The sequence below is a fragment of the Boleophthalmus pectinirostris genome, unplaced genomic scaffold, assembly GCF_026225935.1.
Source record: "Boleophthalmus pectinirostris isolate CB_2022bp ecotype Guang Dong unplaced genomic scaffold, ASM2622593v1 HiC_scaffold_16, whole genome shotgun sequence".
In the NCBI taxonomy this organism is placed as follows: Eukaryota; Metazoa; Chordata; class Actinopteri; order Gobiiformes; family Gobiidae; genus Boleophthalmus; species Boleophthalmus pectinirostris.
Window position 1 is genome coordinate 15,043,582 of NW_026571095.1, and position 13,184 is coordinate 15,056,765.

At 38.1% G+C, this 13,184-nt stretch overlaps 1 protein-coding gene across 1 annotated transcript; it reads left to right on the forward strand.

The window, feature by feature from the left end:
- The first annotated feature begins 5,605 nt into the window (after nt 1-5,605).
- Nucleotides 5,606-12,868, forward strand: fndc7a (fibronectin type III domain containing 7a). Its single transcript, XM_055152017.1, has 14 exons — nt 5,606-5,641; nt 6,027-6,045; nt 6,262-6,519; nt 6,689-6,949; nt 7,415-7,672; nt 8,118-8,369; nt 9,500-9,754; nt 10,253-10,510; nt 10,608-10,874; nt 10,949-11,203; nt 11,770-12,036; nt 12,118-12,144; nt 12,222-12,260; nt 12,410-12,868. The coding sequence occupies exons 1-13, from the start codon at nt 5,606-5,608 to the stop codon at nt 12,236-12,238; spliced, it is 2,430 nt and encodes an 809-aa protein (XP_055007992.1). The 3' UTR covers nt 12,239-12,260; nt 12,410-12,868.
- The last annotated feature ends 316 nt before the right edge of the window (nt 12,869-13,184 follow it).

A 13,184-nucleotide genomic window follows, 5' to 3' on the forward strand; every position in this document is an offset into this window, starting at 1 on the left:
TCTTTTGTGACCAGTTAGACTGATCCCATTTCCTGGTAGAATCACTTAGAATTGATTGCTTATGCCTCAGTACCTTGGGTCTTTACTGCGAAATTTCTCAGTGAATTTTACACTCTGAATTTGGATATGTAAAATATATGTGCTGAATATTTAAAATATGAACATTTTTGAACTCTGGAAAAATTGGAAAAATAAAATACAAGGATGTTCTGCAGAGTAAAAAAAAGTTAAAGTGAGAAATTCAACAGCATTTAAAATTCTATATCTGACGTAACCTGATTACCTTTCATCTAAAACCAATAAATGTATTAAGATATTTGACACAGCAAGTATCAGCATCAAGACTTGCAATATTCAGTTGCAAAGCTGAAACCCTGGAATAAGGCAATGCACAAGAATTCAGTGTCTGTAGACATGTGGCAAGTGCTTATATTTTTTCTTTGAAAATACTGAAAATGACTCAATTCAGTACACAAAATAAGAGTAGTAGTTAATTGACACCAAGTAACACCATTGCATTTGAATGCACTACATGACCAAGATTATTTGAGGTTGGAGATACAGTTCATGCCTTCCAGCAAGATGGCTACAGGTTCTATGCACAGGCAACATTGACACAACTCACAAACCAACTGTAAAATGATTTGTAAGAACAGATCTGAACTGCCATAGTGTGGAGAATGTGTCTAGTGTATTGTCTTACATGTACACACCTAAAGAAATTAGATGTATGGATGAAAACAGGTCAAATACCAGAGTCTGTGGCCACTTAAAGAAAAAGGTGAAAATGTAATCAATATTTTATTCAGTTCGTCCCTAAATTGCTGTCTGTTGGATGTCAATAATCCTTTAAAGGTCCTATATTACACAAAATTGACTTCTGTGAGCTTTATGCCAAACTATAATGTTCAAAACCATTCCTGGAATTGTGTTCTGTTTCATTCACACATGTTTCTGTAACCCTTTATTATATTCTGTCTATACCTGCAAATCTCAGAATACACCTTGTGATGTCATGAAGCTGTAGTTTTCAAGTTACAGATACCTTTTACCTTTAGTTCAGCAAAGACCGGAAATTCCAGAGTAATAATTCAATGATTCTAGTGAAGGTGTATGGAGTGTGCACAGTGGAGTACTTCCTGTATTACCACATGACATCACAAGGTGGAACAGAATATTTTCTGTTTTCAGGATTTAAGTGTTAAACATGTGTGAATAAAACAAAACACAACTCCACATATATTTGTGATGAGAAAACAACATTAACATAATAGAGATCTGAAAATAACATAATACAGGCCCTTTAAATCATGATTTATTTATTTACTAAAAGAAAACAGCAGAGCAAAAATAAATGAATAAAAATGTTACTTTGTGCATCTTTCCTCAGTATCTATAGATCTGCATGTCCCCATTTAAACCTTTAGTTCCTCTCCATCCTCCATCCTCTCCATCCAGACGTGCCTGACTGCATTTAGGTCTTATTCCTACTGAATGGAGGTGAGGTGGTTCAAGCAAAATGCCAAAACTCTGAAGTGACATTCAGGGAGAAGTTCAGTCAGAGATACATAGATTTGAAACAGCATCTCAGAGACAGTCTCACATTAAACACATTTAAAATGAACCTCAAACATTGGCTGAAGAGAAACCAGGTCTGTGCTCAATTAACCTAAAGTTTTTGTTGTTTTACTCTAATGTTGTAATGTGTATACTGTATGTTTGTTACTGAATTTCTGTACAGTGCTAAATGTTGTATTTGTTCTGTGTTTTCATATTTTCAAAATATCAGTGTTCCTAATAATTCCCATGTTCTTCTGATAATTCCAGATAATTTCTATGGAAATGTTCCAACTTTGAATATTCCAGAAATTTAGCAAAATTTTGTTCTACATACAGTCGTTGAAAATTGTTGGTACCCCTCTGGTAAGGAAAGAAAAATCAACAATTTTCACTGAAAAACTTGAAACCGAGAAAAGCAATAATAAACAAACATTTCCTGACAAATAAGAAATGAAAATCAGACACTGTTTTTGATTTGTTGTTCAATAGAATTATTTAAAAAAAACAACGGAGTGTCTATTTGCACCCTGGGTGTTAATAGTTCAATGGACACGATTCTTCTATTTACACCCGTCTCAAGAAAAAAAGGGAATGGTGACGTGTCTGCTTACGTAATTTCCTGTGAAAAGTGCGGGAAGCTGGATTCGACAATCCAAAGAAATACAATTTAAAACGAAGGTAGGGTAAGGTAAGGTAAAAAGTAAATCAGTGTTGCTGCAAAATATATTTGCATTGCCCGTCCGACCATTACGATTTGGGTAATTAAGCTGAAGGCATCACAGCATCATGGACACTTATTTAGCTTGTGCGATGTATAGCTAGCGGTAATGCTAGTTGATCTGTCTATTCAGTTCAAGTACAGCCTCGAGTAAGATAATGGTAATATTAAAAGTAGTTCAAAAGTAAGCATTTGGCCCTCGTAAGCACCATAATTACTACAGAACGACATCAGCCCGTTTGAGATTATAATGTATTTTTTCAACAGTCATTTCACTCATGTACAGTCATTTAATTTACGTCGGCTCCCGTGTCACTTTCGTCTCCAGGCAAATTCTCCCTTACTCGTGTGCTGTCCTCTTCATCACGCAGCAGTCCAGCCTTTCCAAACCCGTTGGTTATCGTGGATTTTTTCACATGGCCCCACGCTGTCACAATGCATGATATAGTGTCTGTACTGGTTCACCCAATACGCACAATACGCACATTGAGTAGGGCCCCGTGAACCAATAGAGGCCCCTTACCTTGGCGTTACCCCTTTTCGCATACGCTACGTGGATCCATGCGTCTCCTCCCGCTCCCGTGCGCCGCATTTCCTCCAGTACACCGCGTGGTCTCCCGTACAGCGCATCGGCCAGAACTAAAACCAGAACTAAGACCAGGACTGAACCAGAAGTTACACCAGGACTAAATAAGAACTAAGACCAGGACTAAATCAGAACTAAACTAGAACTAAAACCAGTTTTAAACCAGGACTAAAATCAGGACTAAAACCAAGTCTAAATCGATGATTCCGCATCATTTTGAGTAAAAAAACATCAACTATTACTGTCAGTGATTTTTAATTTTAATTTTTTAATAAATAACCTGGGTGTAAATAGCATTTTTGTCTAGGAACACCCGGGTGCCCTTCTATGTGGCACGCTAAATACACCCGAATGTAAATAGCAACAATGGCTATTTGCCCTATGTGTGAATAACAATATTAGCTATTTACACCCAGGGTGCAAATAGCATCTGCCAAAAACATGAAACTGTCCTGGACAAAAATTATGGTACCCCTAGAAAAAAAATGTTAAACTGAGGTGTGTCCTCTAATCTGCATCACAGGTGTCTTCAAACTTGTCCTCAGTCAGTCTGCCTGTTTAAAGGGTGACATGTTGTCATTGTGCTGTTTGAAGACATGATGGAGACAACACTGAGGATGGACCAGAGAAAGTGAAGAAGAGAACTGTGTCAGGAGACTAGAAAGAAAATGATAGACAAGCAGGGTAAAGATAAAGACAGTAAGGCCATCTCCAAGCAGTTTGATGTTCCTGTGATTACAGTTGCACATGTTATTCAGAAGTTTAAGGTCCACAGGACTGTAGCCAACCTCCCTGGACATGGCCGCAAGAAGAAAATTGATGACAAATTAAAGAGATGGATCATACAAATGGTAACCCAAGAGCTCAGAACAACCTCCAAACAAATTAAATGTAAACTTGAAGGGCAAGGTACATCAGTGTCAGACTGCATCATCTGTCACTGTTTGAGCCAAAGTGGGCTTCATGTGAGGACACCACTGCTGAGAGCAAATCATAAAAAAGTAAGACTGGAATTTGTCACAATGCATATTGACAAGCCACAAAGCTTCTGGGAAAATGTCCTTTGGACAGATGAGACAAAACTGGAGCTCTTTGGCAAGACACATCAGCTCTATGTTCACAGATGCAAAAATGAAGCAGACCAAGAAAAGAACACTGTCCCTACTGTGAAGCATGGAGGAGGCTTGGTTATGTTCTGGGGCTGTTTAGCTGCATCTGGCACAGGGTGTCTTGAATCTGTGCAAAATACAACAGAATCTCAAAACTATCAATGTAATTTGGACCAAAATGTGTTGCCTAGTGTCAGAAAGCTTGGTCTCAGTCATAGGTCATGGGACTTTCAATAGGATAATGACCCAAAACACAAAGCAAAAAACACACAAAAATGACTAATAACAAAACATTGGACTGTTCTGAAGTGGTCTTCTGTGAGCCCAGATCTCAATCCTACTGAACATCTGTGAAAAGAGCTAAAAGATGCTGTCTGGAGATGGAACCCTTCAAACGTAAGACAACTGAGCAGTTTGCTCATGAGAAATGGGTCAAAATACCTGTTGACCAGTATAGAAGCCTCATTGACAATTACAGAAATCGTTTGTTTGCAGAGTTTTCCTCAAAAGGTTGTGCAACAAAATATTAAGTTAAAGGTACAATAATTTTTGTCCAAGCCAGTTTCATTATTTTGTTTTTTCTAATAATTCTGTTGAACCACAGGTGAAAAACAATGTTTGACTTTTGTCAAACATTGGACAATTTTCAATACATTTTTATTCATTATTGCTTTTCTCAGTTTCAAGTTATTTCAGTGATTATTGTTGATTTTTCTTTCATTGCCAGAGGGGTACTAACAATTTTGTCCATGACTGTATAACATGTCCTGATGAAGGCCCAGTATAGCCATGTTGGTGTTTAAAAAAAAAAAAAACTGTTGCCATGAAATAATAAAGGCTTTTAACAATTTTGTAAAACCCTACTTAGTCCTTTTTCAATTTATAATGACCGATTCCAAATTTGAAGCAACATATCTGAAAACACTCCTGCAGTATTCCAGTCAGCTTTTTGTGAACAAATGTTTTACTGAAATACATCTATATTTCAAAACACTAATTTGGCCCCCAAAGTGATTATATAAACACTTGCTAGAATGACCTTAGGACAACTATAAATCTGATAAAACAGTTTCATCTGCCTGTCACAATAGTGTTGCATTCAGGAGATATCAAATAGTGTGTAGACAAAAACTTAAATAGGCCATAAAACATGTTGCCAGTAACTCCCATCTCAAAATGGGTCATCCTTTGTATTCGTGTAAAGTGAGTCTTCAGGTTTCTCAACTATCATGCCGGTAATGTTCTTTTTGATGAATTTTTACTGAATAACTCTAAATAGATCTAAAACATTCAAAAGTATTTTACAGATTTGGCATATAGAAATGTAAAGATGAAACACACCAAGAATAATATATATATATATATATCTTTAATGACTTAATCTACATGATAATCTGTCTGTGATGGGCTACCTAACGCCCTACGGGGAGGAGTTAGAGCATTTGGTATTTTCAAACAATAACGCACCTGTGGGTTTATCTGGAGGACAGAAGGGGAAGAGAGAGAGACAAGGAAAAGTTTGATTTAAGCCTCCCCTTGCTCCCCTCAAGTCATTTTTACTCAACACACTGACAACTCACAACTAGCCTTAAGGCAGTGGAGGGGAGAGACATGTGGACAGCACACATAACAATGCTGCGGCTTTTTCTTTTAATGACTATTGTGGAGGTAAGAAATAATTTACTTTTTATTCCAAAACATGTTTGGTTGTCATAGAATATTGTTTTAATTAAAGTGATACCAACTAGAAAAGACAAGTTAACATTGTAAGTTTAACTTTACCAAGCACATGTGGAATGCTGAATCCTTCATCAAAGGACAGATACATCCCCACCTGAAAGAAATACCAGCACAGCACAGTTCTCAAATCTGTGATGAGTGAGAGTAATGTCCGGCCGTCTGCCAGTCATTTTCTGTGAACCTGATCCGGTGGGCAATTAGCCCTATGTATATGTCTACTGGACTTCCCCTGTTTCTAAAAGTCTTTAGTTCCTGTAATTTGTTAATGTATTCTCTATTGTTTTACTGACTAGCATATGTTTTCTTATTTCAGATATGTGCTGCTCAAATTGGTAAGAAAAATGCTCATATTTCTACTAGTATTGTGCAAAACATTTTAGTTTTATTGTAACACTGACTGTCATTAAAGATTATTCTCTGAAGATGTGCTGTTAAATCAAATCAATGATTGGGTTCCGCGTTCTACATCTTTTGAACATGTGAAATACTTTGCACCATAATGCAGTTTCTGTGCATACAACACTTGTGTATCTGTTTTCTTTTTACAGATATCACCCTGTCAGTTTATACAGTTACTTCTAAAACCCTGACGATGGAGTGGACTCCATTCCCTGGTGCCAGCTTCTATAAACTCAAGGCAACACCAAAGAACTCCCCCCAAGGGCAAGTGTTTGTTCAGTTTGGCCATAGCACCATCCTGGGCTCCATCACCTCCCTCACCCCAAACACACAGTACATGGTGCAAATAGAGGCCATAGATGACCAAATGGCTGTCCTCGTCAGTGGGGAAACTGATGCTTTAACAGGTCAATTCCACCTTTCTGATCAGTCTTGTTTTTAATATAAATGCTTTTGACAACTTCCCACATTATAGATCTGTATTGGTAAATTATATCTATATCTATCTATCTATCTATGTGTGTATATATATATATATATATTTTTTTTTTTTTTTTTTTTTTTACTTTTCCTTAGCTCCTGAAATTCCTGTTATAAGTAGTACCTATTCTAAATCGAGTGAAAGCATCACAGTAGAGTTCCCGCTGGTCACTGGGGCGACGTCTTACATCTTGAGAGCTGAGTCCAAAATTGGTACTTTCTTCTCCGAGACTCGTGTGCTGGGCTCCCCAGGCACCATAGAGGGTCTCCAGGTTTACACAGAGTACGAGATTAGCATCATGTCCAGGAATGCAGGGGGGCGGAGCCAACCCTCTTACCCAAGTGACCAGAGAACAGGTACGAACACCTACACATATATGTAAACCTTAAACCTATAAACCATATACTTTTTCATGGAATGTGGCAGGACTTGAACAGCAGTGGACACTACACATCAGGTCCAGTTTAATAAAAAAAAATAAAAAATCTGTGTAAAAACTGTGAAAAGCTTGTGAGTTGGCTTGTATGACAATAGGTATCTCATTCTCACGGCCATAGCGGCTTTTTGTTCCTCTGCCTATTGTCACTTGGTCTCTCCTATGTGCTGTGCCGTAAACACACAAGGGTGGAAACTTGATCTATTTTCACTGTACTGTTCTGATATTATGAAAAGAGATAGCATGAGAACTAGGTTGACGCAAATCCCGAAGGACATCTCAGTGTAACATAATCAGATAGATACTACACTAAAAACATAAGTTCAAACTAAGTTACACAAATTGGATTCTGAATTGTTATTTTTTTTACCTTTTCTTTGTGCAGTAATTGCTCCACCAGACTTGATAACCACATCTCCGAACAGTACCTCGATTGTGATCAGATGGGCCCCAGTGGAGCATGCTGTACTTTACACATTTATAATCATCCAAGAAGGCTCCACTGTCCACATTGACAGAAACACCAGTGACACAGAACTGGTGATCAGTGGCTTAAAACCAGGAACTAACTACACCATCAAGGCACAAGCACTGGACGATATGGGACGCCCTGGAGATGACCAAACATTCAGCCAAATCACACGTAACACACACATTACAACTATCAGCACCACAGACTGTATATATAAATGGACATAGCTAATCCACTAGCCAATGCGTTCCAAATAGGAAGTGAACCTAGGGGCACTTCCGGCTCCATTGACTTTTTCCAAATGAGTTTACATGGAAACATTGTCGACTTCCTCTCTATAACTGCTGGAGTGAGCCTTCTCATATTGGTCTTAAAATGTTCATATATTAGCTCACTTTATTTTGTCCATGACATAAATAAATTATATTATTATATTCCTAATGTGGAACTCAGCTCCAAATTCACCCCTACAACCTCTAGCATCGTGATCTTAATTTGACTGGAGCCAAACGCTATAGGTGACACCCGAACTCCCTTAGTCCACTTCTTTGTACAGTCTATGGTTAACACACAATCTCCAAACCTCATCGGTCCTTTACTGTTATTCTGTGCCCAGGTCCATCCAGCCCTGATGTACTTGATGTTCAGATCAGCCAAGGCCGGTCAAATACAATGGTGTACTGGGAAGCGGTAAAAGGAGCGACATACTACACTGTCTGGACCACTAACAAACAAACATGCAACGGCACAAGTCCCAGCTCCTGTATTCTTGAACCGGTGGAGTGTGGTCAGAACCAGACCCTCTCAGTGACAGCTTACAATGATGCCGGACCCAGTGACCCGTCAAACCCAGCGCTATATCTCACTTGTGGGTATAACACAACATATTAGGCTGTATACTATGTATATAAAAAGTAATGTATATAAAAATGCATTTACGCTGGAGGATCAATTCCTGCCCTGATCAAGTTCTGAGTTGGCTGTGATGTCTGTGATGGTAAGATATGCACTGATCCAGCTTTTTCAGTTCTGATGCCTATTTCGTGCTTCAAGTATCTCGAAATACCCGATATCAACTGATACCAATGCAGAGAGATAGCATTTAATTCCTTAAAACAAAAATAAAATTTGACAAAAACGAGTAACTACAGACAACTTTGTATAAATACAAATTCAAACATTATGAGACTTTCCAACTGCGACCAGTAAATAGTTTGATCACTTTGATTTATATGTCCAACAAAGATATTGGCTGAACCGATCCAGCATATTTTCAGATTGCCTCATCTCCATAGGCAAGACACTTTAAGCACTTTTCTTAGTATGAATGTGGTGTGTGAGTAACACCAGGGTTCCCACTTCTTTTCATTGACAAAATTTAAAAACTTTTCCATCACTTTTTCATGACTAAAAGTTCCATGACTTTACCACACCCTACATGTGTAGAACTGAGCATTCTTTTGGGGCTAAATATGAAATGTTAACCCTTTCCACTCACCTTATGGTTTGATATTATAATTTTTTAAACATTCAAAATAGTCAGTGCATTTATTGTCATCTCTTTTATACAAAAGGTGTGTACATTTGGAAATAATCATAACAGCCTAATGATAACTTAACAGAATGCTGTAATTGCATGAAAGAGATATTAAAATTACATGACTTTTCTAAAATATTCATTGAATTTACAAAATTCCATGACTTTTCCAGTCCTGGAAAATTATGTTTTCAATTTCCATGACTTTTCCATAATTTCCATGACCTTGGGAACTCTGCAACTCATTGGTGGTGGCTGGAGGGGACAATGCTGCAGATTGGCAGCCTTGCTTCTGTCAGTCTATCCCAGGGCAGCTGTGGCTTAGTACCTTACCATCTGTAGAGTGAATGAATAATAAGGGTTAGGGGCTATGAGTGAATCCAGTGCCTTGTATCTTGTATAAAACTATTTGTTGGTGGAACTATTATAAATATTACAAATATTGTTATCTGTTTTTGTAGACCCCTGTCCTCCAAATAACACCAGAGTTGAGGAGTATGAGCCTGGGAACTGCTCTGTTATATGGGACGAGGTGGAAATGGTGGACTACTACATGGTTTTTGTGAAAGATAACGATGGCAACGAAAAGCTGTGTAATACTACTGAGACCAGCTGCTCATTCGAGTGCATGTGTGGCCACTTTTTCATCAGCATTGTGGTCCCCTATAACTTAGCTGGAGGCAGCCCTGTGGTGGAACTGGTCAACTACACCACAAGTATGAGCCTCAACAACTGCCTTCAATACAACACATTAAATAACATCATGGTGCGCTCTGTAATAGTCACAAGGAATCAATAAAGCAAAGAGCAATTATGGCCTAAAATGTTTATCATAATATAAAATAGAAAAGTGGTGTTAATATAATTGACAATACATCTAAGGCTGCTTTTATAATAATTGCAATTGTTCTGGGCTATTTAAGTTACAGCTATTAAGTTCTTCTACACATCTTGTCTTAACTCTCTCATTATTAGTTTTTAACCTCTGCAGAGCCTTCACAGTCAGCATTGCTCTAGGCATTAGTGGTAGCAGTTAGCCACAATCTGGGTTTGCCTTTGCTCACAACTGAGAAAAAAATCAACTGCTATATCATGATATTCCAAATTTCATGTCATATCTTTGTTATATAATTCCATATTCCTATTTCAAACACACCATGGCAAAACAATTTTCAAAAAGCTAAATCAGTTACATTGTCTGTTTTTGCCCCCAGTCCCTTGTTGTCCAGAGAGCATTAACATTACACTAGTTTCCTCTGAGACGGTGGAGATCGAGTGGTCAGAAGTGAGTGGAGCTGAGCTGTATGCGGTCACTGCAGAAGAGACAAATGACATCATCCACTGTAACGACACTGAGAACATCTGTGCCCTATCCGACCTCGAGTGTGACACTACATACTCTATTAAGGTAACACCATGCAGCGAAATAAGAGGATGCAACAAAACCTGCAAGGCACACACACAAGTGACAGGTACAAACTAAATAAACTTGATTAACAATACTTAATAAAACTTGAATGTACAGTGATAACAACAATAGTTATGACTGTACTCTGCATCTTGTTGCAGCTCCCTGTGCTCCTGAGATCATTAATATTACACAAGTGAATGAAGAAACATACAGAGTTCACTTCAGCACCCCCAACAGAGAGGGCACAGTGTACACCATCACTGCCTCTGTCCCTGGTACAACTCAGTCTCATGTTTGTACCAGCACAGAGAGCTCCTGTGAGCTGACAGGCCTGCCCTGTGGGACCATCTTTGAGGTAATGGGGGTGGCCCAGACAAATGGTGGAGGAAGAAGTCTTCCTGGTTATGATGAAATATTGGAAACAGGTATGTCATAGAATACATTAGTATACCACCTATCTCAAAGAAGACTACCACCACTGCCCATAACATGTGTGCAGGTCCGTGCTGTCCTCAGAGTGTTGTGGTGAAACAAGTGACTCAGGCTATGACCAACGTGAGCTGGACCGAAGCGTCTGGCGCCCGCTCATTCATAACTAGTTTGAAGTCACGGCGAGGAGAAGCCAAGTGTCACACTGTGGACAACAGCTGCCTAATGGGCTGCATCACCTGTGGCACCAACTACACCATCAGCATGGAGGCCATCAGCAGCACAGGACACAAGTCGGAGTGCAGTTACAATGGCTTCTCATCAAGTGATTCACTTTCACACCATTAACAAACTTTTTTGATTCATAATGTTGTTTTCTCATCAAAAACATACCTGGAGTCGTGTTATGTTTCATTTACACATGTTTAACACACAAATCCTGCACATTTAGGCTATGTTCTTCTCCATAACGGAAAACACTCTGTTCCACATTGTGATGTCACTGGGTGATACAGGAAGAGCTCCACTGTGTTTTTAAACCCCATACACCATCACTAGAATCATTTGGATAATTTCAGCCCTGGCATTGCCAGTCTCTACTGAACAAAAGGTAAAAGGTAGCTGTGAAATTGAAAATTACTGCTTCATGTCATCACAATGTGGAACAGAGCATATTGAGCTTTGGAAATGTAGACAGATTAATAATAAATAAATACTTAAAACACGTGTGAATGAAATAAAACACAATTCCAGGTATGTTGTTAAGGACCTAACAGCACTGTAATATGTCTCAATCTCACAAGAGTCAATTTTGCCTAATAGAGGACCTTTAAAGTACTATAATTCAATGTGTGTGCTTATGAGCCATTGACCATGTATCATATATTACAGGTCCCTGCTGTCCAACAAATATCAAGCTTTATCGAATACCAGGAAAGCTCCAGTTAAGGGTATACTGGAGGTCTTTGGGCCCACACATCTACAACCACAGTGTTAAATTAACAGGGAGAATGGCTGACCTGAACTGTGAGGCTGCTCCTGGAGTCAGATACTGTGATGTAGAGGAGAGTGCCTGTGGAAATGTCTACACAGTATTGATAACTCCTGTGCTCCCAGATGGCACCAAAGCTGACTTCTGCCAAGAGAGAACATACTCAGGTAAGGGTGAATAGTTGAGCATAATAATGACAGGGCACTAATTACAGTTAAATAATTGTATTTTAAATATGCCCTTTTCAGTTCCCTGTCCTGGAAATGCCGACATATGTAAGTTTTCTCCCTCCCAGTGCTGCACTATTCGCTAATCATTCCATGTTAACTGTTAAAACTCTCATTTTTTTTAGTGATGGTTAATGTGTGACGATAGAAACAAGAAACAATTGGTAAGTGTTAAATATGTCATTTATTACTGATTTTTGTTATTTATTACTGATTTTACAGATGGTAGTTACAGCAAAGACAATAGAATATAAGCAGAAGATAACTAACTTTGAGTAAAGACATTTGTCCTTATGTCTTCTATGTTTTACAGTGAATTTTCTTCAACATCATTTGCATGAAATAAGGACAAAATCTGCGTTCAACCTGTTCAATCTGTGTAGCTTATGATTATTCTATTCAAAATCAAACCTGAAACTGGTGTTAATGATCAAATAAGTGTAAAAAAAAACAACAACTCCTACATAGCAAAAAATGTGTTTTCATATAAATGTGGACAATTCATGGTTACTTTTTAAACTTATTGACGTGTATATGAGTCCTCCAGCCATATTATAACAGTGGTATAATAGGAAAGTAACTCTTAAAACATAAATATTTTAGGACACCCCTAAGTAGAGAACCTCCACAGGCTGTGGCAGGATGACCCTAGCGTGTTGGTTTCTGTGCTTGTAGGTGGAGCAGCACATAGATCCATATTAAACTGGGTTTGTTCACTGTCCTGTGGATGATACTATGTTTATCTGTGATTACTTCAATTAACATAATACAATAAAAGACATAGTTTACATGAATGTGAGTTTTCATTATTGTGATCCATAATCATCTGTGTGCCACATTAACACAAAGCATATCATCTTCTTCATCCGGGTGTATAATATAATGTTAATAATAATAAATAACAATAATAGCAGTATGAAACCAAAATGTGTTGTGATTCAAGAGGTCCTGTTTTAATTAAGAACTTCTCAATTTAGCAATGTTTTTTTGGTTTTGATTTGGACACAGTTCAGTTTGACTGGTAACCATTTTAGTTTTAAACAAATTTAACCAACCTAGTACTTAAATATATACTGTGGCCATAAAAC

Coding starts and splice junctions, on each gene's coding strand:
- fndc7a (XM_055152017.1), top strand. CDS start 5,606: ATGCTGCGGCTTTTTCTTTTAATGACTATTGTGGAG. Junction 7,673..8,117: donor AACATTCAGCCAAATCACAC/GTAACACACACA, acceptor TTCTGTGCCCAG/GTCCATCCAGCCCTGATGTA. Junction 9,755..10,252: donor ACTGGTCAACTACACCACAA/GTATGAGCCTCA, acceptor TTTTGCCCCCAG/TCCCTTGTTGTCCAGAGAGC.